This window comes from Lactuca sativa, chromosome 1 (assembly GCF_002870075.4).
Source record: "Lactuca sativa cultivar Salinas chromosome 1, Lsat_Salinas_v11, whole genome shotgun sequence".
NCBI classification, from domain to species: Eukaryota; Viridiplantae; Streptophyta; class Magnoliopsida; order Asterales; family Asteraceae; genus Lactuca; species Lactuca sativa.
In genome coordinates, this window is record NC_056623.2 from 95,588,555 (window position 1) to 95,602,670 (window position 14,116).

At 36.8% G+C, this 14,116-nt stretch overlaps 1 protein-coding gene across 1 annotated transcript; it reads right to left on the reverse strand.

The window, feature by feature from the left end:
* Positions 1-6,598: 6,598 nt before the first annotated feature.
* Positions 6,599-8,108, reverse strand: LOC111885954 (CRIB domain-containing protein RIC5). The gene is made up of 4 exons (XM_042898414.2): positions 7,807-8,108; positions 7,612-7,718; positions 7,435-7,483; positions 6,599-7,096 (listed from the first exon to the last, which is right to left on the reverse strand). The coding sequence occupies exons 1-4, from the start codon at positions 7,850-7,852 to the stop codon at positions 6,816-6,818; spliced, it is 483 nt and encodes a 160-aa protein (XP_042754348.1). The 5' UTR covers positions 7,853-8,108; the 3' UTR covers positions 6,599-6,815.
* Between the last annotated feature and the right edge of the window lie 6,008 nt (positions 8,109-14,116).

A 14,116-nucleotide genomic window follows, 5' to 3' on the forward strand; every position in this document is an offset into this window, starting at 1 on the left:
TGTTTACACTGACATGAACTCAAACCAAACCCACATTCCTCCAACATACTTTATCTCCACTTCTGTAAATCCGTTTGCTTGACAGACTCGATACAATTGTGGGATTAATGTTGCCTCCTTAACTTTTCCAAGAACAATCTTGTTACTGTCATCAAGAAAATGAAAATCACCAGCCCCAAGAAAAACCTTCATACTTTTATTGATAATCTTGTGTTTCTTTTCCCTTTTCACAACATTTTCATAAGACACACCATTCATAGGCACTTTTCCATGCATAGTATTTTTATCATTTGGTCCTTTATTCTCTTGATCCCTCAAACCACGACTTTGAAAATTTGTTTTATAATCTCTGTTAAACCTTGCAATATAGGAAAATAAGTGATAATTTCCCACCCAAATGGACGCAAGATTATTCTCCAATCTTTTTTCATCTTTTACATTCACGAATCTGATAAATGCAAACTTCCTTCCATTTTTCGAGAGTAATAGCATTAAGTATTAAACAAACACGTGTATATTACTTTGTAAATTAGTCTTTCAGTCAAATAGCCATAGCAGATATGTAGGAGTTTATATCTCCACTTTAGTTTAGCCATAGCAGATATGTAGGAGTTTATATCTCCACTTTAGTTATAATTTCCTATATGTGTATTTAAACTGATGTACCCCTCGTATCTCAAACACAGAAATTGAAGATATACAATTTCATTCAATATCTCTATTCTTTATGGTATCAGAGCTTATAATACTTTGATTTTTCTTCGCTATGGCATCTGCATCTCCAAGCATTCTCAATCTGGCTACTACCACAGCCCCCACCTTGAATTTTCAAATACCACAAATCACTATGAAACTTGATCGCACCAACTACCCACTTTGGTGCACAAATATTATCGCAGCCCTTGAAGCCTTCGATCTGGAAGATTATGTTCTGAATCCTCAACCACTGACTGAAACAATAACTGTTCCTGCTGTTGCATCCATTCCAGCCACTGATTCTACTCCGACGGTTGCTGCTGTTCCTGCCACCACAACACCAAACCCCGATTATGTTGTCTGGAAGAAACGTGATAGGTTTGTTTTGTTATGGCTCAAATCCACAATGACGGATCAAGCTCATGCTCTGGTTGCCCTCTCAAACTCTTGTTACACAGCGTGGCAAACTATTGAGACCTTGTATCAAGCTCAAACTAGGGCTTGTCGTATGCAAATAAGAAATCAACTTCAGACTCTTACAAAAGGGTCAATGACCATGATGGAATACATTGAAAGGAAAAGGTCATTGGCTGATTCTTTAGCAGAGAACTTACACCCAGTCCATGAAGAAGACCTAATCAACTACATTCTTGTTGGCCTGGACTCATCTTATGGCAGTTTCATTACTGCTTTTATGATGAAATCTGAAATTCTAACAGTTGATGATCTCATAGGTCTTTTGTTACAGGAAGAAGCTAGACTTGAAAAAGATCATGCTCGCCTTGCGTCCGTCTCACAAGCCCCCGCTGCTGCCCTAACTATAAATCGATCAAATCATCGCTCATCTCACTCCTATGCTGGTCACGGATCAAGTACTCCATCAAATGCTGCTCAAAGGGAAAATTCTTCTAATGCAAATTGCAACTCTGACCAGAGGAGACGACGCCAATTTGTCAAATATGTACTAAACCTGGTCACGAAGCTATTGACTGCTGGCAAAGGGGAAACCAAACAGATTTTCCATCTAGAAGGCCCAATCCTAAAGCAAACCAGCACCAAGCTTTTTTAGCCCATCAGCACAGTCCATCATCTATTGATCCAGCTTGGTATTTTGATACCGGTGCTACTGATCATGTTTCTCCAGATATTACCAAGCTGAACATAGCTGATTCATACACAGGGGATGAAAAGCTTCAAGTAGGAAATGGTAATCACTTGTCTATTTCTCATGTTGGCTCATCTTCCATATCTCATCTAAAATTGCCAAATGTGTTAATTATTCCTAACCTTACTAAAAATCTTCTTAGTGTTTCAAAATTGACAGAAGATAATGATGTTTATATGGAATTTTGGCCTAAATCATGTTCTGTTAAGACATTTCAGGGACAAACAATCCTTCAAGGGGATAAACATGAAGGCCTTTATCGACTACCTCCCTCTCATACTCACAAAGCTTTTACTAGTAGTCGCACCTCACTTCATGGATGGCACAAGCGACTTGCACATCCACATGAACCGCTTCTTCGACGTTTAGTTTCTACATTTCATCTTCCCGTGTCTACAAATAAATTTCCTACTGTTTGTGAGTCGTGTCAACTAGGAAAAAGTCATAGACTTCATCTCCCTAGTTCTCATGTAACATCCTCAAAACCGTTTGGAATAGTTTATTCTGATGTTTGGGGACCTTCCCCCGTTTTTTCTTTTAATGGAAGTCACTATTTTGTCTTATTTATCGATGATTGCACTAAATTTGTATGGGTTTATTTCTTATCAAAAAAATATCAAGTTTTTGAAACTTTCTTATAGTTTCGAACAATGATAAAAACCCAATTTCAATGTGATATCAAAAGTTTACAGACCGACTGGGGGGGGGGGGGGAGAATATCGAAATGTTTCTCAGTTTCTTCATCAGCATGGTATTTCACATCGTCTCTCTTGTCCTCATACTCCTGAACAAAATGGAGTTGTCGAACGTCGAAATCGAGTTATTGTTGAAAAAGGTCTCACCCTTCTAGCTCAATCCTCACCTCCTCAAATTTTTTGGGAGCATGCTTTCAAAACTGCTACCTATCTACATAACCGAACCATTACCCCTAGTCTAGCTTACGAGTCACCATATCAACGTTTATATCACAAGATACCCGATTATGATTTTTTAAAAACCTTTGGTTGTCTTTGTTATCCATATTTGAGACCATATAATCCTCATAAAATTGACTTTCGTTCCAAACCTTGTATTTTTCTTGGCTATAGCGCCTCTCATAAAGGTTATATATGTCTTCATCCACACACCTCTCGTCTATATATTTCACGTCATGTCATATTCAATGAGGATTTCTTTCCTTATCAACATTTAAACAAACCTCAACAATCAAGTAATGATCCTAACACATCTTCTGATCCTTCCCCTACGGTTGTCATTGAAAATCCAACCCAAATTCCTAATTCACCAAACTCAGCTTCTTTCATTCCTTCAACCAACCCATCAGGCCTAACTATCACCCCTGGTCCACCTATTACTTCGTCTAGCCCATCAGTCTTTCCTTCTACAAACCCTTCGTCCCCCGTCCCTCAGTTATCACCACACATATCTTCTAATACTCCCCAACCTCCGCCAACTACATGTATTTTTCGACCAGCTGAAAATAGCCAACACTCGATGGTCACCCGTGCACGCAGAAACTCTCTCAAACCCAAGATATTCACTGTCGATCTTTCTCATAACCCTACCATTGAACCTCGCCTTTTTTCTCACGCAATTAAACACAAATGTTGGCAGGATGCGATGCGATCAGAATATGAGGCTCTCATGAAAAATAACACTTGGTCACTTGTTCCTTGTCCTACTAATGTCAATATTGTTGGTTCTAAGTGGATTTACAAGGTCAAGAAACGATCGGATGGTACAATTGACAGATACAAAGCGCGACTAGTTGCTCAAGGTTTCAGTCAAGAAGAAGGCGTGGACTATTTTGATACGTTCAGTCCGGTCATTAAACCGACAACAATTAGACTGGTGCTTTCGATTGCTCTCTCTCAAGGCTGGTACATTCGACAATTGGATATCAATAACGCCTTTCTTAATGGCGATCTATTAGAAGTGGTGTATATGAAACAACCAAGGGGCTTTGAAGATCGAAATTACCCTCATCATGTCTGTCGATTGAATAAAGCTCTTTATGGCCTTAAACAGACACCAAGAGCTTGGTTTACAAAGCTCAAAAATTATCTAGTCTCTCATGGTTTTCGTGCTTGTCAAGCTGACACCTCGCTATTTGTTCATATTACTCCTACTGTTACCATTTATGTTTTAGTCTATGTGGACGATTTGATTCTCACAGGTACTAATAATCTTCAACTTCAAGTCTTTATTGATGAATTGAATCGGATATTCTCACTCAAGGATCTTGGAGATCTGCATTTTTTTCTTGGGTTACAAATTCACAGGACTAAGTCTGGACTAACCTTGTCACAACAATCATATGTCACAGATATTCTCAACAGGAGTAATATGTCATTAGCTTCATCTATGTCTACACCTGCTGATCCGTACAGTCGACTACAAAAGGCTGGTGATCCGTTTAGTGATCCAAAGCTATACAGGCAAGTAGTAGGGTCACTTCAGTATGCAACAATCACTAGACCTGACATTGCCTACTCAGTAAATCGTGTGTGTCAGTTTATGCATTCACCAACAAATCGACATTGGCAAGATGTCAAACGTATTCTTAGATATCTCAAGGGAACGACTACTCATTGTTTACACTTCACACCTACTAAAGCCAAAGGATTACATGCCTTTTCTGATTCTGGGTGGATTTCCGACACTGATGACAGTCGATCACAATATGGTTTTGCCATTTTTCATGGTTCAAACCTCATTAGCTGGACTTCTAGAAAACAAAAAGTTGTTGCAAGATCTAGTACAGAAGCTGAGTATCGATCTCTAGCCTATACCACTGCTAAACTCATGTGGCTAAAACAGTTGATTATTGATCTTCAAGCTCCAATTCACACTCCACCACTATTACTTTGTGATAATGTAGGAGCCATTTTTATGTCCAAGAACCCTGTTATCAGTACTAGATCAAAGCACATTGCTTTAGATTTTCATTTTATTCGAGAGCAAGTAGAAGCTGGTGAGCTAAACATCTGTCATGTGTCCTCTGTTGATCAATTGGCAGATTTATTCACCAAACCCTTAGGCAAAGATCGTGTTTCATTTCTTCGTTCCAAGCTTCAAGTTCTTCCCGCTCTTGAGCTTGCTGGGGGGTAATAGCATTAAGTATTAAACAAACACGTGTATATTACTTTGTAAATTAGTCTTTCAGTCAAATAGCCATAGCAAATATGTAGGAGTTTATATCTCCACTTTAGTTTAGCCATAGCAGATATGTAGGAGTTTATATCTCCACTTTAGTTATAATTTCCTATATGTGTATTTAAACTGATGTACCCCTCGTATCTCAAACACAGAAATTGAAGATATACAATTTCATTCAATATCTCTATTCTTTAAGTTTCTTTGCAATATACATATTTGCTAACTTTCCATATTATTCAAACAATTTCCACAATCCTTTCTCAGTCATGTCTTTTGGAAAATTCGTAACATAGAAAGTAACCGACATCTTCTCCAATTCACGTTGAGTAGTTTTACTTCCATTCTCTTTCGATCTTTTATACCAATCTTCCATTCATAACCCCTATGAATCATCATGAAAACTCAATTCAACATTTATCAACAGGATAACGAAGATAACAATAAGAAGAAGAAAAAAAAATCCAGTTTCGGTGTGTGATCCCGCCGGAAAAGCTGTCGCCGCCGAGAAAGTCGTGATCGCCGTAATGGGGTTTTTTCGGAATTAGCTAAACGATATTACAATAACACTCTATTTTGTTTTGATATTTTTAGAGACATATTTTGAATAAGAGTCGCATTGTCAATGGAGAGATTCACCGAGTTGTAAGGTGAGACTCTATATCTACCCTCTTTATTTCAATTTCTTCATCCTTGAGTGAACGTGTAAAATCACATCGATAGTGAAACCATGTAAATTTGTAAATGCTTTGTGTTTAATTTACTTTGTTTATTTTGTTGAAGTTCTTTGAACCAATGGTTATTGCATTACTTTTTTCAGTTTTTGGCGGTATCACTTCTTAATTACATTTGGGGCTTAGTTGATACTTGATACCCCACCCCAAGAAACAATGAATGGAATTTATGTTTAAGCATAACAAATGACAAATTTAGAGTTATGAATAATATAGTTGAAGAGGAAGACAAATATTGTTGGTGTTAAAAATTACACATAAAAATTACACAAGTCGTTCATATGATGAAACTTAAACAACAAATATTGTTGGTGTTAAAAATTTGGACCATTACTATAAATTAAATGTGATTTTAAATTTACTCATATAATCAATATTTTTATCTCTATATAAATATTTTTTTATATATATAATATGAATGATGATGTTATATGATTGGATATAAATATTAAAATATATAACAACCATAAAAAAGTGTTTTTAATATGACCCTAAACTACCTATTCTCTATTTTAATTCCAAAAGAATATCCTTGAGTATTTAGACATTATCCGCGATGCAATTTGTAATTTACTTCAAACAAAATACTACAGTGTAAATGTTATTTATTTATTCTTTAAGTTTTGTGGGTCAATCTTTATCTATTTATAATTTTTTGAAAGAAATATTACTATTACTATCTACTTGAAATGCGTGAGATTCAAACATAAATTAGTTTGATTTTAGAATCTTTCATCTTATACAAAACGACATTCGCAGTATATGACTAATAATCACATCCTTTATTCAGATAACATTATTAATTACTTTCTATTACTATTTTTTTATGTGTTTGTCATGAGACCGGTTGGTAGAAATGCCAAAATATGGCACTTACCCTTTTGTCTAGAAAACATTTAAGAATAAACTGTCATCTCATTGTTGCATATGTGCAAAAAATACAAAACATGGTAGGTACGTTCTACTAATTTATACATAAAAAAACAGTCGTAAAATTCAGTATAATTTGTTACAAATTCACGTGAAGGAGTCGAAACCAAGGTATATTTTATGGTCAACCGAATTCATGAAACATTTTCTTTTAGACGCATCTCGTTGCCTTTTGGATCCTCATCATTGTTTGATGCTCTCTTTTTATTTCGGTCCTTTTTTGCTCGAGGGTCTTGTGCTGGTGACTCTGACCCCATACTCGAGTTTTTGGTCCGCCTAGCACGACTACTTTCATTATCACTAGCCGAGCTCTTGTTCTTCCTAGGCTTAGGTTCCCTATCCGGGGTACTTATTGAATTGCTAGAACCTTGCTTCTTTTTCTTTGACTTGCCACGACGATCTGATGACTCTCCACCTAACACCAAATGACAAATGACCTTGAATTAGAAAAAAAAACTTAGATAGTGTACCTTAAGTAAAATAAGGTATATGCAACCTCATGCATGGGAGATAAATCACGTGAGTCACATCCTTAACTATGACACTTAGGTACAAAAGAAGTATACACCAACTCGGGACATCCCTAAATAGTGTCCCAAAGGCAACATGGGGGAAGGTAGTTCAAAATGTCTCCAAAGCATTGAAGGTGATGAAGAGACATGATTCTAATGCTTTACTTATGACTTCTCACTTATTACAACTAGTCAACAAAACAAAACGAAACCGATGTGAAAAGTGTAACCTTTGTCCCACCTTTTAAATCGGATGATCCGGCATCTGAAGAACCTTGAAACTCGTTCATCTGTTATAACAAAAAATAATCAAGAATGATATCGTCCAAAAAAACAAAGATCACCAAAACGATGTTTTGCCTCAATATTCACAATCACATTAGACACACCAATACACTATAATGAAATTGGGGATTACCCAACTAGGCGCATTCGAAGAAGGACCATCACAACCAATATGGGCAACATGCTTAACATCCGTGGGTGCACCGATCTGTATTTCAGGTTCCTTTTCGTTATCTGCTTCTGTAATTTGAACCGATTCAATGAATGTTATAACTTGAAACATATAGAGATTAAACATCTTATTGCAATCAAACCACGAAAAACATACCAAAAATTTCAGAAATGTAACGCAGGCCTTTTAATAGACCTTTCATTGCGAGCTCATGCTATTCTATCGGCAAAGCGTTAAACAAAACAAGAATCGCGCCTGAAGCTTCTGTTGCTGTTTCTCTATCGTTATTCTATTAGAAAATTGTGAAGAATTGTGCGAAAAGTTATGAGCTCATGGGAACCAATGCACCTAGATGATCGTTCATAACAAATCAACACGAAAATGGTGATAAAAATCGATGGATAATTGTGTTTCGGAAGTTTTGTGTTTGAAAATATAATTTTTATGAACATACGAAATAAAAAGTTTAAGTGGGTGGGAAGCTAGAAATATTTTGTTTAGGTTGTCAAAGAATATGAACCATAAACTGCCCCCGAATTTAAGGGAGCTTCCAAAAAATACGGGCATAAACCCATATTTTGTGTCCCAAAATGCACCTTAACTTTTATTTATTTTAAATAATTTCATGGGTCCCATCTCCATTTTGTTGCAAAGTAAACCAAATATTTCCAGCTTTTGTTATTATTGTATAAGGTGATGTTTTGATGTCTATTAATATTTGATAGCGATAATTAGTCAATAAATTATAATAAAACTGTGTTATAAAAGAATTTATTTTGTTGTGTGGAGTTAAAATAGATAAAATGATAAAATATTAATATTCTTAGATAGTAGGGTATGGGTATCCAATCACCACACTGCCACACCACAGTTAAGTCATCAACGCCTAGAAGGGGATGACGTTTGTCCATGAACCACACCATCATAAGGCAAATAAAGAAGAAAAACAGTGTTGTCTTGCGTCGAGCCCTTTATGCGATGTCACGAGTCATTAGGCCGGAGCGATGTTCCATAAATATCAACGCCACCAAGTCCACCTCAACCTCTCAACTGCATTGAGATGCCCATATCGACCGGTCTTATTAAATGAGAATCTCCAATAAAGTCATACTTTTAGTCGAGTTTATGAAAAAATCTCAAATTTAATTCTTGGGATAGTGACTTAAAAATGTAACCGATTTTTCGATTTGTACATATTTAGTCACTAAGTTTTTTGTCAATATTTTTTCATAGAACTTGTTTGAAGTGTTCAAAAAACATCATTATGACCTGTCTATAGTAGGTTTAGCAGGTTTTCAACATATTTGACAGCTCACTTTAGACTCTGGTCGTCTTCTCCGACGTTTCGGCAAAACATGATCTTTTCAGGAGAAGATTTTTATGGGTAGGTTGTTGTTAAATTTCATGTGTGTGTGTTAGGGTTTTTCTAAAAATCGAATTTCATGAACTATAACGGAAACCCATATCTGAAACAGAGGTGTTAGGGCTTGCAGATTTGAGCTAAGGTACGAGATGAGTGGTATTTTAGGGGTCGAGTAGCGCATCTCAGCATGGAGGCTCGGGTGTTGCAAGCGAGGGCGAGGGCATAGGAGGCGGAGGTGCCGACATTATAATCGAAACTATAACAGGGGAAGGTGAGGAGGTCGGGAAACGATTCATGTGTATGAACTCGAAATCTTGGTTTGTTTATGTGTGTTCATGTGTTCTTCAAAAGTGAGTTCTTCAGAAAAAATCATGTTGACCAAAGAAGATGACCGAAGTTTCGTCGGAAAAAGCATTGGTGGCTGGAGACTCGCTAGAAAAGATGAACGGAGTCTAACCTGAGTTGTTAAATATGTCGGAAACCTACTATAGCAAGTCATACAGATGTTTTTAAACAGTTCAAACAAGTTCAATGAGAAACTATAGACAAAAAAAAAAACTCAATGGCTAAATATGTACAAATCAAAAAATAGGTTACATTTTTAAGTTATTGTCCCTTAATTTTATTTACATAAAAACATAGAATATAGGCTAATTTATTCAGCCCCAAACCTTTTTAACATTTTCTTCCGATAACTTGTTGAGTTGACCTAATTAAATAATGAGAAATTAAGTAATTTAACAGCTTTTTAATGTGTATTTGAAGAAAATAATCAATTTTTTTAGTAAAAATAACCACTTGGCTGCGAATGGGGATTCCAGACAAGAAAAAACACTTGTTTTTACTGATTCCGAAACGAAATTCTGGATTTCGGACCAACATTTTAGATTATGGATTAAAACTTCGGATTTCAGAAAAAAAAAAACTCTGAAATTTCAAGAACAAGTCCGAACTCCGATAAACAGAACCGGAATTGCGAGAAAAAAAATTGTTTTTACTTAAATTTAACAAAAAGTTAAACTAACATAGTAATGTGAACTATATACGATATTAGTGTATAAAATTAGACATTTTATTGAAAAACCGTGAAATTAAACATTTCGAAATGTAACATTGAAAATCCCAAAAAGAAACAAAAATATCTTTGATTATTTTTAAAAACTCCAAAATTTGAACAATACTCCGGCACAAGGGTATTCCGGAGAAAATTGTTATTTTTAAAAAAAACTGAAAAAATGGTTATTTTCTTTGAAAACGTTGTTTATAATGGTTAGATTACTTAATTTCCACTTATTCTTAACTAAATGACATGGAGAAACCATTTTTTTCTTTTGCATGTTCTCAATCATCGACAAGCAAATCTCACCCTCCCTGAGTCCCTTCGGTTCTAGAAAATCGAGAGCCAAGAAGCCCAAAACAAGCATGTTTGCTACCTCTTCTTTCTCTATGTCTGTACCCTCCTTGATTTATGTAATATCCTATTACCGATGCGTGCAATTTAATTGTATGAAATTCTTTATGGACGGGCCTTGGACATTTTGGACTTGAAATTCGCCATTGGGCTTGTCCAGCCAATAAAGCAGGGAGCACTCTTGCAAAGCACGAGGCGCTTAGGCCCATACGTGTAACACCCAGTTTAGGATGTTCCTTATTTTGAGATTGCGGACCGTAATTCGATCATGAAAAGGATTCGGGATTCATGGAAATCAATTTTAGACCTTATTGAATGTTGATAATATTGGTTAGGAGATCTCAACCCTTGATTTGTGTGTTGGGAGCAAAGGGTAAAATGGGAAAAGTAATATCTCAGGCTCCTTGCACTGATTATGGTTTTATTTCAATTTGTCTAAATTCAAAAGTAATTAGATAGGGTTGTGGGGCTTGTTAATACATTCGTGTGCATATAAAGATCGCCGAAAACAGAGTTGAACGAAGAAGTTATGATTGTTTGAAGTTGGAGTGGATTTGGGTGATAACTCGTCGTCACGAGGTGACAAGCATTTTGTCACGAGGTGACAAGAATGTTGTCATGACGTGAGAATCGTCACGAGGTTACAAGCAGGTTGTCACGAGGTGACCGTTGTGCAGCCCAAACCCATGAATTTTAGGGTTTTCAACGTATTTAAAGGTAAACATTTGATGTTTTGGGGTATTTTATTAGCCTCCATCACATATAGAACTCCTTGGGAGAAATTCTAGCATCCTTCTTCAATATTTGAGCCCCTCCCTCTCATCTCTCCTCTTTTGGATGCTTTTGGTGGTATTTTGATGAAGTTTGGGATGAGTTTTAAGCATTCTAACACTCCTAAGGTGTACATGAAACCCTAGAAACCTTGGATCTATGTTTATCTAAAATACATGCAAAATTTGATTTCCAAGGTTCATAATCCTATCTAGCATACATGGGGAACTTTAATCATAAAAGTTTGCTAGAATTACATACCTTGAAGTGATTTGGATTCCTTGAAACCTTGTGAGCCTAGCACCCTAAGTGTGATGCCTCAAATGTCTCACACAACACCAAATGCACTTGGAATAAACTTGAGAGATATGTAGAACACTTAGAAATCGACTTGCCCTCCTTTTGTTCTCTTAGGTGCCGATTTTGGTGTGTAACGTGAATCTTATATAGTGTGTTACAATTAGGGTTACACAATGTAAACCCTAATTGTCATGACCTTTCATTTCCATGACCCATGGGTTATATAACCACCATGGAGCATCCATGGAGCATCCTATGGGTTTTAGCCCAACTTGATAATCCATGGAGCTTTAGCCCACTATACAAGTATGAGTGATTTACACAATCAACCCATATATTTAATTAGTCTTCTTTTGATCACTTAATTAATTCCAAATTAATTCTTGATCAATACTAATTAAATAATACTATTAATAGATTAGAACATATAATATATTAATAAACCTTAAGTGTTATTTCTCTCATTTTTGTCTATCCAAATGCATGATACCATGTAACCCAAATGGACCATGCCAAACTGGGTCAAGTACATACCAGAAATAGTTATGGACTTAGACACCCTATCCAATAGTTTCTTACTTGGATAAGTCCAATAGCTATAACTGTAAGTATGACTTCAGGAATCGATAAACAATCGTAGCTCTTTCAAGGTATCTCAAAACCGAGAAGATGATGATACGCCATTTAAGATAAGTGATCATATAATCCTCTGTTCTAGATATCAGCTGGGCAAATACATGGAACAATGTCTTACTTATTGTCCAACAGTTTGTTTCCTGATTTCCAATTTGTTTGACAAAGAACTTAATTGAACACATCAACTTAGTTCTGACCGGGCCCGGTACATAGGTCAAAACAAAATCATCGAGGGGCCCAAATATCGCTTCTAATCCAAGAAGGAACAGATAAACTTCGACTCATATGCTTGTTCTCCTACTTGTTAAATCACACACAAAAGTACATTTTATAACATCGAGTTACCAATGCATTTTTGTACGGTCAGTGCATAACCAACTCATAGGCAACAAGTCATATCTCTAGGTTTGAAGACTTATATGATATTATCGTCTCACGATCACTCGAGATAAATTCCATGAAGTGATACTAGTGAGCGTGGGTTGAATCCAATGCTCAGAACTTATGAGCACTCATGAGTGTTGTAGCCATGTCCAACAACTTAGACCTCTGCAACCAACTCATGACAGTCTTGATTCATACCTACTTCCAACATATGACCGACTGTGGAGAATTCGAATAATATGATATACCAAACATAATTATTCTGGAAGTCAAAACATGCAAAAGAAATATAGTAAACAATTGACAAAAGATAACAACACTTTACTCGTAAATAAACACATCTTTTATTCATCATCAAATGTCAATTACACTTTACAAATTTCAAAATTATCTAACTACTAAAACTAATATCATCCTTCAGCCCTATGCTCCGAGCATTTTGGAGATGCTTAACTTGACTCAGTCCCTTCGTGAGGGGATCTGCTGGGTTCTCATCCGATGATACCCTCTTTTCTACGAGGAGTCCTTCTTCTATTCGATGTCTGATGAAATGGTATTTTCTGTCGATGTGTCTGGATCTCCCGTGATCCCTTGGTTCCTTGGCTAAGGAAATTGCACTTTCACTATCACAGAAAATTTCCATTGGCTCCTTTATAGCTGGTACAACTCCAAGGTCTCCAATGAAGTTCTTTAGCTATATCGCCTCCTTTGCTGCCTCGCTTGCTGCTATATACTCTGATTCGCAAGTTGAATCAGCCACGGTCTCCTACTTGGAACTCTTCCAAGTGATTGCTCCTCCGTTTAAGGTAAAGACCCAGCCTGACTGAGAGCGGAAATTATCCTTATCAGTCTGAATTATAGCATCATTATACCCTACAACTCTCAAGTTATCGCTCCCACCGAGGGTAAGGACCCAATCCTTAGTCCTCCGTAGGTACTTGAGGATATTCTATACCGCAGTCCAGTGAGCCTTGCCAGGGTTCCCCTGATATCTGCTGACCATGCTCAAGGCAAAGGCCACATCAGGACGAGTGCAGGTCATACCATACATGATCGAGCCTACTGCAGAAGCATAAGGTACTCGACTCATTTCAGCTATCTCAGCCTCAGTACTCGGGCTCCGAGTTTTACTCAGTCTGGCGTTACTCTGGATAGGTAACTCTGATTTCTTGGAATCTTGCATGCTGAAACTTTTCAGCACCTTATCCAAGTAGGTACTCTGACTAAGTCCAATTAGTCTTTTACTCTGGTCTCTCATAATCCTTATCCCTAGAATATAGGCAGCTTCTCTTAGGTCTTTCATAGAGAAACACTTCCCAAGCCAGGACTTCACTTCCTGCAAGGTTGGGATGTCATTTCCTATGAGTAGTATGTCATCCACATACAGTACCAAAAAGCTAACTATACTCCCACCAGCCTTGACATATACACAAGATTCATCTTCACTCCTCGAAAAGCCAAACTCTTTGAACTTCTCATCGAAACAAAGATTCCATCTGCGAGGTTCTTGTTTCAATCCATAGATGGATTTCTCAAGCTTACACACTCTATTAGGGTATTCTGTACTGACAAAACCCTCTGGCTGACTCATGGATTTCTCA

What these genes read in the sequence shown, in the direction of transcription:
- LOC111885954 (XM_042898414.2), bottom strand. Translation starts at nt 7,852, where the DNA reads ATGAAAGGTCTATTAAAAGGCCTGCGTTACATTTCTGAAATTTTTG. An exon ending in CTTCGAATGCGCCTAGTTGG is followed by an intron (nt 7,484 to 7,611) that starts GTAATCCCCAAT and finishes TTGTTATAACAG; the next exon opens with ATGAACGAGTTTCAAGGTTC. An exon ending in CGGATCATCCGATTTAAAAG is followed by an intron (nt 7,097 to 7,434) that starts GTGGGACAAAGG and finishes ATTTGGTGTTAG; the next exon opens with GTGGAGAGTCATCAGATCGT.